The 14,203-nt window shown below is 35.5% G+C and overlaps 1 protein-coding gene across 2 annotated transcripts; it reads left to right on the top strand.

The window, feature by feature from the left end:
- The first annotated feature begins 4,628 nt into the window (after positions 1-4,628).
- LOC148624632 (flavin reductase (NADPH)-like) lies at positions 4,629-12,828 on the top strand. Of its 2 annotated transcripts, none has more exons than XM_088567394.1 (5): positions 4,629-4,774; positions 5,308-5,515; positions 7,641-7,848; positions 11,389-11,553; positions 12,308-12,828. In XM_088567394.1, the coding sequence occupies exons 2-5, from the start codon at positions 5,378-5,380 to the stop codon at positions 12,505-12,507; spliced, it is 711 nt and encodes a 236-aa protein (XP_088423520.1). In that variant the 5' UTR covers positions 4,629-4,774; positions 5,308-5,377; the 3' UTR covers positions 12,508-12,828. The 2 variants fall into 2 exon arrangements, with proteins under 2 accessions (XP_088423520.1, XP_088423521.1); XM_088567395.1 differs by having other exon boundaries at positions 4,636-4,774; positions 5,252-5,515.
- Positions 12,829-14,203: the final 1,375 nt, after the last annotated feature.

Here is a 14,203-nt window from a genome sequence, read left to right as displayed (position 1 = left end):
TGATAAGTTTAACAATTATGGATAAGAAGGATACATAATATTTCATATTCGGCCTTAGGTAGCAGGATATATTTGCTATAATTTATTTCATAGAAGTATTTGTATTTTTAAGTTTTGAAAAGGGGGGTGTAATATTTTTTCCCAATGGTTTACTTCTGTTTATTTAATCTTTTATGGCTTCATTATATTTTATAAAATTAACAGAATCATACCAAGACACTGTTATACAGTCATTTTGCATGTTGTTAAAAGTTCTATATTTTTTCACTGTATTTTTTCACTTTGTATTTCCCACCAAAATCATTTACTGCGGAGTTGTCTTTCGGGACTTACCGATGGTGTTGTTCTCTTGAACTGGATGCATCGAGACATTTTCCGAGTATTTCTTTCACTTCCGGTCATAGTAATCGTCCGTCGTCTGGAAACTGGTGGAAAAACTGGGTAAATCGATGTTTAAAGAGAAGTTTAGAGTGTAGGGTTGGTTTATTACAGAAATAGAATATCTCAACTCGATTTTGGCGACCAGAAATTAGTCAAATAGCGATTTCTGGCGAGAAAAAACTCAATTTGAAAAAAGGCGGTAGGCAACTTGTAAATTCCCTTTAGGTTTTTTCCGAGGTTCCCATTGCCTAGCGGGCATATATGTTACTAAAAATACTCACCAAGCCCCTGTGTTTGAGGTAGAAGAGATAAAACAAAACAGTTCAAAATTTTGTTTAGAACATTGATCATCGAAACAAAAGTCAAAGAGATAATATTATGTGCCTTCAATGCTCATGACATATATCATGAATTGTATAGACTTAACGTGTGCTGTTCGTACTTGTTTCAAAATAGCGGCATAATCAACCATTAAAAATGCGATAAAACGAATTAACCTGTAGTAATGTACTAAATTATTCTTAAAGAATACGGGTGTAGCAATATATTTAGGTACATAAATGTCAGAATAAAGCGCCGTAGTCATATATATTGAAAACTGTGTTTTTTTCAGCAGTCCCAGGTTACATTTTTAGTCCCATGAAAAACTTTAAAATGACATAGAAATAAATTTGCTTTTTGAAATAAAACGAAAAGTTTTTTAGAAAAAAAAATTGGCAAACTTCCACTTTTTTGCACGTTTTTTTATTTTGACGTCACGGTGACGTCATTCCCCATTGTTCAGAAAGACCAAGAACAAAACCGTCCCACAGAACACAATAGAACTATACTCGACGTCACATACAGCACATTTTCGATTTGAAGCTCTATTTTTTAAACTGTCGGGACTTACCGCTAGAGTTGTCTCTCTTTTATTTAATCGGAAGATGGTTCGCATATATGCACGACGTGATAGTTTCAATGAGTCGTTTATTGGCTGAAATCGTGCGTAGCAAATCCTTACGGGAAAATCCTATACTAATATCCGCCATGTTGGTTTCTACGGGACGATTTGTTTACAAATGAAGTTCGTAAGTTCCCGTCGAACTCCGGTGACAATCGTCTGCTAAATCGACTTTTTGGGTGTTGTACGATGTTCGTGTAGAATAAATCCGAGATCCGAATTAGCGCCGAAATGCATTCTGGGTTCTTTGGTTTTTGGACAAACCAGTTAAACGTAAACAACATCTCCTAGCAACCACATCACTGTAAACATGGCTGACTTTCGACAATGTAAATATTGGGACCGAGAATTAAAATTTCACCGGAATTTAACGATTCGATGTTCAGGGAGAAGCCGTTTGGTTAAACGAATGAGCAAGTTATTTAAGACAATTTAAACGACGGTAGGTGTCAATAAAGTCGTAGAAATATTTTTATTCAAATTTTAACAGTATCTTATTTATGTGACGCCGAGTATAGTACACCAAACCAAACAAAGAAAAAAGAGTATCGAATATGGACGGAGGTGCATTCTTTCACATTTAAGTTAATATTATTTTACTCAAAGTCATAAATTTCAACATATCGTAAAAGAAAAACGGAGTTTTACGAAATACGGCAACTTTTATTGAGTCTTACAAAACGTCACGCATGCTCTTTTTTTTTCGCATTACAACAATGTTTGCAAAGTTCACGGCTCATTTTTATATCATTGGTACATTCCGCTTTCCAACAAAAACTGTTTTCTCAATGTTATATATTCGCAATATCGTCGTATTTTTTTTTCAGAAAAAAAAAACACCAGTGTGTTTTCAAAAATGTAACTCTTATTGTAAAAGACAAGGCTACATTAATCATAAAATTAATTTACATGTATGTTGCTGAAAGATTTTGATTACAAAAAAAAATATTTGCAGGTATCGCAGTCGCATCTAGGCCTATAAAAACCTTTTCTTTACCAGCACATTTTTCATAGTGATAACATTAATGCACTAAAACTATCAGGAGAAAGAAAGGATATGGGAAAATGTTAAAAATACACAGCACATCAACAATGGCAACAATAAATTAAAAGTTGGCGCTCAACTTGTATCAGCCGTCACAACTATGAAGTTTTCAAATTTCCTCTGCAACCTGCAACCCTACTTATTTTGCTCATACTTATTTTGGCACCCGTCATCCACAAAAATAGTGGTTGTGGGCTGGGGCAGGTCCAGGATGACAAACCACATTGTACTATATAAAATATGTTAATGAACATTGCAAAACATGCAACTTTCTAATAATCGACTTTTTCGTCACTAGTACCCTTACGAACAAAACTTTTCACACAAGAAGTCACGTTGACTTAAGCTGCAAATCGACTAACTTAATGTATAGATTAGAATGCAACTTATGGGGTTTAGTATATGTCGGTGAAACATATGTATACACGTACAAGAAAGATTAAACAAACGAATGTGCGGTCATCGTTCGGGAATTAATACCCCCAAGGCCCGACAGTTTATCAATATTTTAATCAACAAGATCATTCAATCCTCTTTATGAAAGTTCGTATTCTTGAAAATAAATTACCTTCTAACGAACAGTACCGGTCGTCTCAGGTAAAAACTATCGTATGGAAAGAGAGGAATACTGGATACGCAGACTAGGTACTGCAGTACTTTACGGGTGCAATGACAACATTAAAAGTATAGGAAACCTTTCTATCCAATATAACAATGGCATAAATGTGATGAATTTATTTGACAAAAATCCAAGACGGAAAAGGTATCATGGCCACCGCAACTATACGTCACCTAAGAAGCATGTTGTCTCTATGGTCTTCTTCCTTTCATACAAAAAACCTCTTGAACTTCATCACATTCGAACTATCGAACTAAACTCTATTCTATACCTCTCACTCTACTACACTCCCTTTACAAAATAAAACAAGTATTGACACTCCTGTCTCTGAACCTACCTCATCATCATACAGACTTGTCATCATTTTGGATATTGGTTTCCACAGACTCTTTTAACCAAGATGTTTGTTAACAAAGGTATAGATGGACTTAATCTGGCTAACGTCACGTCGTTACGGGAGATTTAAGCGCCATCGAAAACGAATCTCTGAGCAAGGTCCTTTCTAGAGGTCCTATGTACCCTGTACCACGCTCCATAAATTGGGATTATAACTTTAAAGTTCTTATGGATGCATTGGAGGACTACGCTAGAAAACGGATAAAACGAGAACAAGAAGACATTGATACTCTGTCAGAGTGGGTAAAGGCCATGAGGTCTTAAATTTTGAAACGAATGAAAGTTTCAAGTAGATCAATGAGTGTCAATGCTACATCAGTTTTCAAAGACCCTGAATTTAATTTATCAAAAACATTGTCTACTATACATGACAAATTTGTTGTCGTACCAGCAGACAAAGCCCAAAACAACATTGTTTTTGTCTGCAAAACGTACTACATCCAATGTTTATTATCAGAGGTAGACAAAGAAAAAGATAGCAGTGATAAGACCTATACTGCCACTACACTTTCAAAAGAAGAGACAGTGGATAACCATAAATCTGTTCTATCCTCATTTGGTCTCTTTACCAATGACGATGATTGTGATTTACCGTCTATGTACCGGATTCCTGAACTCCCCAAGAATCCATACAAACAACGTTACTTAGCTGGATCTGCAAAATGTACCACCAAACCTTTCAAAACATTTGACTTCTATACTCAGAGCTGTCAAAGAGAGTCTGCAGTCCTACCACAACACTTGTTACTCCCGTAGTGGTATTAATTGAATGTGGATCCTGAAAAATTCGAAAGATCTTTTGGAGACCCTCAATTCAAGATTATTATCAGAATATAATACTATTGAAACCTATAATTTTTCAACAATGTACACTTCTATTCCCTATATTCAGTTAAAATCCGGACTCAAAAACATTATACATCGTTGTTTCTCCAAAAAAAGATGGTACACCTAGATATAAATATATGTTCTTGGTAGAGATTCTTTCTACTTTGTAAAAAATAATTCCAAATCATCTTCCCAATATACAGAAGATGTTTTCAAAATGTCGGAACTTTTGATCGACAACATATTTGTCCAGTGTGGTGGACATGTTTTTCAACAAATAGTCGGCATTTCAATGGGAACAAATTGTGCTCCTCTATTTTCTGACCTATTCCTTCACTCTAATGGGGCTGCCTTTATAACTGATCTGACCCGAAAGAAAGAACATCGTTTAGCTAGATCCTTTAATCTAAGTTTCCGCTATATGGATGACGTGTTATCGTTAAATAATCCTAGCTTCGGAGATTTGATACATATCGCATCTATCCCTACGAACTTGAGATAAAGGAAACTACAGACACTGTGAAATCAGCTTCATATCTTGACCTACACTTAGAGATCGATGGTAAGGAAAAACTATTGACCAAACTTTACAACAAACGTGATGACTTTTATTCAGCATTGTCAACTTTGTCAAATTATTTTAGTTACTTTATTTTCTTTGTTGTGTTTGTCTGTTTTCCATGTCTGGTCTTTGTCCCTGGATTACATTCTTTGGACTTCGTCTCGACTTTGGTTCCCTTGATTACTCTTTGTGAAGGAAAGGCATAATTACGAGAATCAGTATAACATGAAATCAGATTACGACATATTGAATGAAAGAATATGATTTTTTCCATATTCATTGCAATATTTAGCAGATTACGATAGTTTTTTGGTTTTTTTTTCTTTAAAAAAAAGGGGGAGTACGTTTATTGGCGGGTTAGCAATCTTGAACGATTATTGAACAATTATTCCTATTCATAATCAGAGTTTCTCCACCTTTAAAACAGATCAGAGTTAGAGACAACCGTACTTGTTTATTTAGTTTTTTTTTCTCAAGGAATCGATGGACTGAATTCTTAAATTCCATATTTGAATACATTCTTCCTATAAAAGGAAAGATAACTCCAAACTGCATGTAACGCAGAATACCATTCAACGTGAGACCAGAAACGTATCCGAAAGGATGAAGATAGCTGTATTAGGTGCTACTGGACCGACGGGCCTACAGTTTGTCCTTGAGGCCTTGAAGAATGAACATGAAGTTTTCGCTTTAGTTAGAAATCCGACTGGATTAAGTTCCGTGACAAATGACAAGTTAAAGGTAAGTCAAGCTGTTGAATTGTATACAATTTTATTGATGTAATTTTGATGGCTATATACGTGCATAAGTCGTAGAAGCTCTTGATGTGAAGTGTTACATTTTAAGAAGTAATTTGACATACATGTACAAGAACATGATTTTTGTCTACTTAATCTATTAATGCTAAGTGTTGTATTTTACACTATATAATTGTCAATTAAATGTACGTAATTGTCCCGTAATTGCTTCGCTCTGAAAGTCCATATATGAAATAGACAACTTGCAGCGTGTTGTGATATTACACAGATATGACATGTTCATTTCACGGTGGTTTGAAATATACACAGTAAATATTAGAACATTACATTATTTCTGTCTCTTGTAATTTATGTATGTGTCGTAACATCTGGAAAGTCTTGTCAACATATCTAATGTCGAATAACTCTTTATTCGTTAGAATACCACCATCATATTAAATATATCAAACAATTGCAAATTGATTGCACCATATGTGCATTTCTACTAACAAATCGATACTTTAGCGCATTTCATTTACTACCAGTATTGATTTGTATACGCCTTGCGACATTTTCATTTTGAAATTAATCGAGATAAATCTTTTATGACTGTATTGATTTATAACCTCAGCTGACCATTACAAATCGAAGGTCATTGATAATGTTGTGAAACTTAGATAAAAATAGTGGATTAGTGTACACTCTATATACCTGTGGGTTATAGTTAGATAGATGTACGTTTTGCATAAATACCAAAATGACGTGGGGGTTTTGTGATGAAAGATGACAACATATTTTAGGTAGCACCTTTAAGTTAAAAAGAAGGTTGTCTTTTTTCAAAAAGATTAGACCCCGTGCAGGTCCGGGTGTCAAAAGAATAGACCTGCAGCAGCGCTAAGCTTGTCGTAAAAGGCGACTAAATAGTGCTCAGGAACCTAGCCAGGGGCTAGGGCGCTCTGCCCACAGAGCAACTGGGTTGTGTGACCCAGGTGGTTGAATGGGATACCCCTGGCGTGTTACATGCTGGGGTTGTCAGGCTATAATACAGAAAACCTGACCGCAAACCATAGCGGTGCAACGTGTTAGGAAATATGCCACGTTCCTCGCACATTAAAGAACCCAAGATATGGTATTGATAGGAGAAGGAACCTTTGCGCTCCGCCACAGGAGGCTTAATTGCCCGACCCTACCCATCCCTCCCTTTTTCTAGTGGCAATCAAAATTTGTCGACCCTATTATCCTAGTATCCCATCCCTTTTTTCATTTCATCATCATCATTTCATGTTCATTTTATCATCCATTTCCTGTTCATCGCCTGAATATAGCTGTAATATTGCTGCTCGGCCGTTAAACCCCAATAATCAATCAATCAAAAGGATAAGTGTGAAGAAGATAAACCAATACCCATTTATAGTATTAATGCCTTGCGAGCTTTCTTTGTAAGGACATGAATTGCACTCTTTGTTAGGCTACTCCTTATGATGATAACTAAACATAAGAAATTTTGGGACTAACTTCATTTAAAATATTGGCTCTAAGGCGACATCCCTTGTGTTCTCAGTTCACGAGAACGCATAAAATTTATTCTATGGAACAACCAAGCATTTTTTACACAAAACTACTTAAAAAAGCGTCTTAATATATCCCTTCTGTAACCAATCAATCAATCAATTAATCAAACAGCCACTTGGAAGTATCACAGAAAAATATATTTGTTTAAACCTTTATTTAGAGGGACAGTTTAAAGAGAAAAAGTACAATCTATTTCATTATTTTAATTTTTCCATTACTGTGTAGGTTATTTACAATCTGCTGCAGTTCAGCATTTTTTCAAAGACACTAGTTTATGTTTTAATTGTTTTCCTTTTAATTCAAAGCCCCCCCCCACCCCCCAATTAGTGGTCCCCGCAGGCATTGTATATTCCAGATTAAATGATTCCAACCGAGAAGTTCTACACAATAATCATATATCACAATATGTTAAATGGCTTCGTTTTGTGGATCTGATCCGAATTTGGCGAGCAGGGACATTAGCATAGCATTGGTACATTTTAAAATTGGTTCTTTTCTTTTATGGTAGCATTAGTACTAGTTCAGTTTAAATACATTTTACATACTATCAATTTTAGGTGAAAGAAGCTGATATTTTCAAAGAGGAAGATCTGATTGACACATTTAAAAATACAGATGCCGTAGTATCTTGTCTCGGATGCCGTCCCAGTCTGTTTGGATGGAACACTATAACATTCTATCTTGACAGTATGAAACCTATAGTTGAAGCCATGAGGAAAGCCAATAAGAAACGTCTCATTTGCATATCAGCGTGGGGAACTGTTAGTAAGTGTCTTTTAGTTATAGCTCATACTGCCTTAATTGCCATCACTTGGCGTCCGTCGTTTGTCGTCGTCTGGTGTCTGTCTTAGTCTGTTGTCGTTAACTGTTTGCCCCGTCCCTTTTAAAAGCAAGGGATTAAAAGGGCCCGTCTGTCCAAACTAGTTCAAACTATTTTCTAAGCCAGGGGCGGATCCAGGATTTTAGATTGGGGGGGGAGGGGGCGCACAGTTAAAATAATAATTTCTTAGGTTAAATTTTTGAAATATTCTTCTAGAGTGGGTGCAGTGGAAATATCTTTTGTGCTAAAATTAGCAAGAAATTAAAGTTTCAACCTAAAACCGCCTAAATCTACCCCTGACAACCCATGCTTTGCAAATTTTAGGGGGGCACGCCTGCTACGTCCTGCCTGAATCCGCCCCTGTCAGCAGCTTGCAGCATTGTAAGGAAACTTTGTGGGATATTAAACAATCATGCACACGGAGATGTGCATAATGTCATGAATTTATGTTTGGACAAAAATTATAGAAATGATAGCCATTGGAAGTTTTCAGCGAAAGTTGGTCTGTTGTATTGTCCACTACTCCTCATTAAACGACTTGCAGGATTGTAATGAAACACAATGGAGTGATTACCACATGCAGAAGTGCATATTGTCATAAATTTATGTTTGAATAAAAAATGTAGAAATGACAGCTGTTGAACTTTGGCACTTTTCAGCAAAACTTGGTATCATGCGTTATCCGCAACTCCTCTTCAACGACTTGCAGGATTGTTATGAAACTTAATTTGGTGTTAAGTTACCATATTTGGATGTGGATATTGTCAGGGATTTTTATTTGAACAGAAATTGTAGAAACTTAGTCTGATGCTTTGTTCACAACTCCTCTGGAGTGTTATATTACCATATGGAGTTGTGCATATTGTCAGGAATAAGTAATAACTTGTTGCGTATTCAACAAACAATGGCACTGATTGCTGTTTTGAGTACGTTGTTTTAGAAAGGGCAGCTAATTGTGTGTCTACATTGTCTACTATACATGACAAATATGTTGTCGTACCAGCAGACAGAGCCCAAAACAACATTGTTTATGTCTGCTAAACGTTAAAACTTTCAATGTTTATTATCAGAGGTAGACGTAGAAAATAATAGCAGTGATGAGACCTATGCTCCTACCACACTCTCCAAAGAAGAGATTGTGGAAAACCATAAATCTGTGCTATCCTCTTGTAGTCTCTCTACGAAGGACGATGATTGTGATTTACCGTCTATGTACTGGATTCCTAAACTCCACAAGAATCCATACAAACAACGTTTCATAGCTGGATCTGCAAAATGTACCAGCAAACCTCTTTCAAAACTTTTAACTTTTATACTCACAACTGTCAAAGAGGGTCTGCAGTCCTACCACAACACTTGTTACTCCCGTAATAAGAAAAATCGTGAAAAATTCGAATGATCTTTTGGAGGCAATCAGTTCAAGACTATTATCGGAATATAATAGCATAATAACCTATGATTTTTCAACACTGTATACTTCTATTACTTAAAAACATTATACATCGTTGTGTTTTTTTTTCAAAAAAGATAGTACACCTAGATACAAATATATAGTTCTTGGTAGAGACTCCTCATACTTAGTAAGAAATAATTCCAAATCATCTTCCAAATATACAGAGGAAGATGTTTACAAAATGCTGGAATTTTTAATTGAAACATATTTGCCCAGTGTGGTAGACGTGTTTTTTAACAAACGGTCGGCATTCCAATGGGAACAAATTGTGCTCCTTTACTTGCTGACCTATTCCTTCATTCTTATGAGGCTGGCGTTATAGCTGATCTGATCCGAAAGAATGAATATAGTTTGGCCATTTCCTTTAATCTAAGTTTCCGCTATATAGATGACGTATTATCTGTAAACAATCCTAGCTTCCGGGATTTGATACATCGCATCTACCCCAAAGAACTTGAGATAAAGAATACTACAGACACTGTGAAGTTAGCCTCATATCTTGACCTACACTTAGAAATCGATGGTAAAGGAAAACTATTGACCAAACTTTACGACAAACGTTATGACTTTTATTCAGAATTGTCAACTTTCCTTTCATCTGTGGCAACATCCCTTCATCACTTACGTGTGGAGTATTCATATCACAACTCATACGTTATGCCAGAGCTTGCCGAAACTACGCAGACTTTGTATCACGCTAGGACTCTAACACATAGGCTTCTGGAACAGGGTTATGTTGCTACAAGATTGAAGTCATCACTAGAGAAGTTTTATGGTCGGCATTATGAACTCGTGGATCGTTATGGTGTATCCATCAGCACCGTGAAAACTTAATTTATTCAACGGGTCATAGGTTTCCGTTCCTCGTTTGTCTACCCCGGACGACTTTTATGAGCAACTCGGCGGGTGTTTCTAGAAAAACAGAGGACGCTTACCCTACCGGTGCACCTGGTCCATGCTCCCAGTTTTAGTGGAGTCCGAGTTGTTCATTTGCTTTTGTTACTTTGTATGTATGATTTTAGTTACTCTATGTTCTTTGTTGTGTATGACTGTTTTCCATGTCTGGTCTTTGTCCCTAGATTACATTTTTTTTATTACCGCTATGACCTTGGTTCCCTTGATAACTCTTTTACCGCACAACGCATTTCTAATATGATTTTCTTGGCAAATCTGACGATTCATTTCTTTTTCCAGCAAAATTTGGGATGAATACATTAATACAAATTATCTTGTCGAAATTAAAAACAAATTTGGTTGCGATTAACAAGTCGGGCCAAAACATTTTATAGTTGAGTGAAAGATGTCAGGAAATGATCACGTGATTCACCAGGAGAAATCCCAATAAATCGAAAGTAGAAAAACGCGTATTTTAAAACCTGTTTTATCAAACAAATCTCGTAGAAAGCGTATAATAGCAATTTTAGTCATTTCAAAACAGTTTTACCTGTAGAATGCAACTTAATAGATTTTTTTTTAAATTCACTTAAAACGGCCTTAACCGTCCTGCGTTGCTATATCCAAAGAGGAACCTTCTTACAAAATCGTGATGAGAGAATTGATTTGCATTTTCAAAGGATTCTGTAAACTAATTTACATACAAAATTGACTTTTGTGACACAAAATTGACTTTTGAGACACGAAAAAGACTTTTGTCTCACAAAATTGATTTTTGTTACACAAAATTGAATTTTGTGCCACAGAATTGACTTTTGTGACACAAAATTGAAAATTAGTAGTATGCTATAAATTTAATCTGAATTCATTTTTATCGAACAAAATTCACTTTTGTCTGTACAAAATTGAATTTTGAGTACAAAACCACAAGAGTCCCATTCGGCGCCCCGTAGCGGTGCTATTCGGTGTTCAATTGCAGTGTACTTTATTGTAAATAAATGAAAACGCATTTCGTCTGAGGGGAATAACCACACCTGACTTAATTTGTCGGATAGTAACAATACACTTTTTATCTACTAGTTAAAAATCGCCCTGGCAGTGAAACATTGCCATATTGTTATTTTTTTTAATTTCACAGGTACACCTGATGAACCCGGAATAATCAAATATTTTCTTAGACCAATCTTTTTGGGCAGCACATTAAAAAGTATGGCTGACATGGAAGATTACCTGAAAGACTCATGTTCGGATATTGACTTCACCGTAGTACGTCCACCAGGTCTAACCAATGACCCAAGTTCCGGTAAGGTTACCAACAACCCGGAACTCATTCATCATGTTTTAATTACCTAACCAAAGCACAGATTCATTTGCTATCATGTTGTTAAATTTCATTGCAAGAACAATATGCAGTTGCACACATGCACGATGTGTTGTAGTTAAATTTGTAATTATAATTTTTTGATGGAGTTTAAATGGGATCTTTGTTGTTAAAATACCGAACCGACTATGTCATTGATCACGTTCCGAAAATATGGGCTAAATTTTTGTGTGCATCTTTCTACTATTAATTTCTTTTTGATAAATAAAACGACGTTATTGACTGATTGATATACGACCTTGTTTACAAGTACTTCTCGAGGTAACTCTTTGCAGGAGATTTCAGTCAAATTTGCGGGACACATTTCAGTTATTGGACATTTAAACGAAATTTCTCTATTAATACAGAATAAATTATATTTACTTGTAAAAAAAGAATGTTCTGTAAGTGTTCAAATGTATAGTATATAGTATAAGATGAAGAAAATAACAATGTATTGAATTTAAACTTTTTTGTATTTAATGGAATCATCATAATTGTGTGGTTCGACTGTCTGTCCATGTAATTATATTCTCATATTGTTCACTAAAACGTGAGTATAAAATACAATTTTAAGTTGTGTTTTATTCACGAAAGGGAGATAATCAAACTTGTGCGATTTCAATAAACGGGAATCAAAAGGGGTCAGTGATATCCAAATTATGAGCCAATTCATTGTATTTCTTTTAATTTTCAGGCAGAGAAATAAGGGCGGAAGAAGCTCAGCACATCTCCAGTCTTCAAGGCAGAATACCACGACGTGATGTTGCCAAATTTATGTTAGAGTGTGCTATCACACAAGATTGGAACAAAAGATGCGTTGCAGTAGGGCTGGAACCGATTGCTACAACTGAGGAAAAGGACGCTTCAGCTGACGAAAAGGATGATAAGGACTGAGAACTGTTTTTCGTTTTTTTACGTATATATTTTGTACTTTTTTTTTCAGACGCGCTATGAGCAACTTGTCATACAAATGGGGGTAGGAGGGTTCTATCTGACTGTACTGGTGTATCTGTTGATATTTTCCATGTAGCAAATGTTTATTTCTACACTTAATGATCATTTTGAGTGTGTCACTGTGTATTTTGTAAAGTTAAAAGCATGACAACTATCATCAAAGACTATTTAGTAACATGTATTTATATACATAGTTTGAGATGTTGTTTCGAAAAATCTTGTTAGAAATGGAAGTATATATACATACAATTCGTCGTGTAATTTTATACTCTTTGTTTCCCCGACTACATGTTACATTTCTACAAAATGTATACGTCAAGAAAGACTCTTTTTACATGTAAACGCCTGGATGAGAATTTTCCTTATTGTAAGTTTAATTTCACCGGATTTTTCTCATACTTGTCATTATTCTTTTGTATTTTGTAGTGTGTCTACTTCTTTTTACAACGTTACAATGTGTTTTTTTATTGGGGGGTTGGGGAGGGGACGGTTTGGGAATAACCAGGTCATATTACTGCTGGAACACTAGATTACTGTAAAACCAATTGAATTTGAGAACTGGATGCGTTTAGGATATTGTGCCATGCTATCTAATTTCAAGGAAGAGCAATGGTGAAAAAAAACACCGGACAAACGATGCTTCTTATAAAACATTGCGGTCGTATATTGGTATGGCGCTGTGGTCGTCGTTGTGTGTAGACAGTCGGTTTTCGTGCGATAACTTGAGTATTAGTTGTTGATCTTTATGAAATTTGATAACAAAGATACGAACTACAAACGGAAGGTTGGTATTGATTTTGTGAGTGATAGCCCCAACTAGAATTAGATGCCAAAACGGGACCTAAAACAAGCATTTTATACAATTCAACTATATAACTCCAGTAAAAGCTTAGGGATGTCGATGATATTGTTCTACAAAACTCTATACCACACCGGTCGGACTTGGATTTATTTTTGGGTAAAGACTTGAGCTTTTCAGACATTAGGGACAAAAAAAAGGAGGACCAGAGACATGCATTTTCCTGATGTCCAGACAATTACTTGGCTATTATTTATTTTTGGTCCAAATTCGAAAAAAAATACCTTAAGAAAATATGTGACTTCGTTTTTCAATCACATTTATAAACCTTTTATGGTTTTTGAATTATATACATTAAATAATGGATACACAAAAATGCACCTGTGTATATTAATCTAAATACAAAGTAGTAAATGCTTTGAGAGATCACTAAGAGGTCTCCAACAAGTATAAACACATATTTAAGTAAGCCCTGTAAGGCTCCGATTACAAAAGAAATAAACTCCACGGTAACGAACGATGACAATTTTTCAAAATAAACTAAAAAGTAAAAAAATAAAGACAAGAAGATACATTAATGATCAACAGCTCCTGAATGTGAACAGGCGCGTACCTGCAGTGGTGATAAACCAGTTTTATAAGACCTTTACAACCTCCTTTAATGTCAGGTAAAATGAACTGAGACAACAAACACACCATAAAAACACTCAATGATACATCCAATTACATATATCTCCATTACCTCAACATACACCAGATACTAGTAGACAAATTGGGACATCCACTTAAAATCAGTCTTAAATTGTTTCAATTCCCTGGGTCTTCCTATGCCATGAG

Source organism: Perna viridis, chromosome 2 (assembly GCF_037379345.1).
Source record: "Perna viridis isolate PV_CMFRI_1.1 ecotype Kerala chromosome 2, ASM3737934v1, whole genome shotgun sequence".
Lineage (NCBI taxonomy): Eukaryota > Metazoa > Mollusca > Bivalvia > Mytilida > Mytilidae > Perna > Perna viridis.
This window is presented reverse-complemented; position numbering and strand designations above follow the sequence as displayed.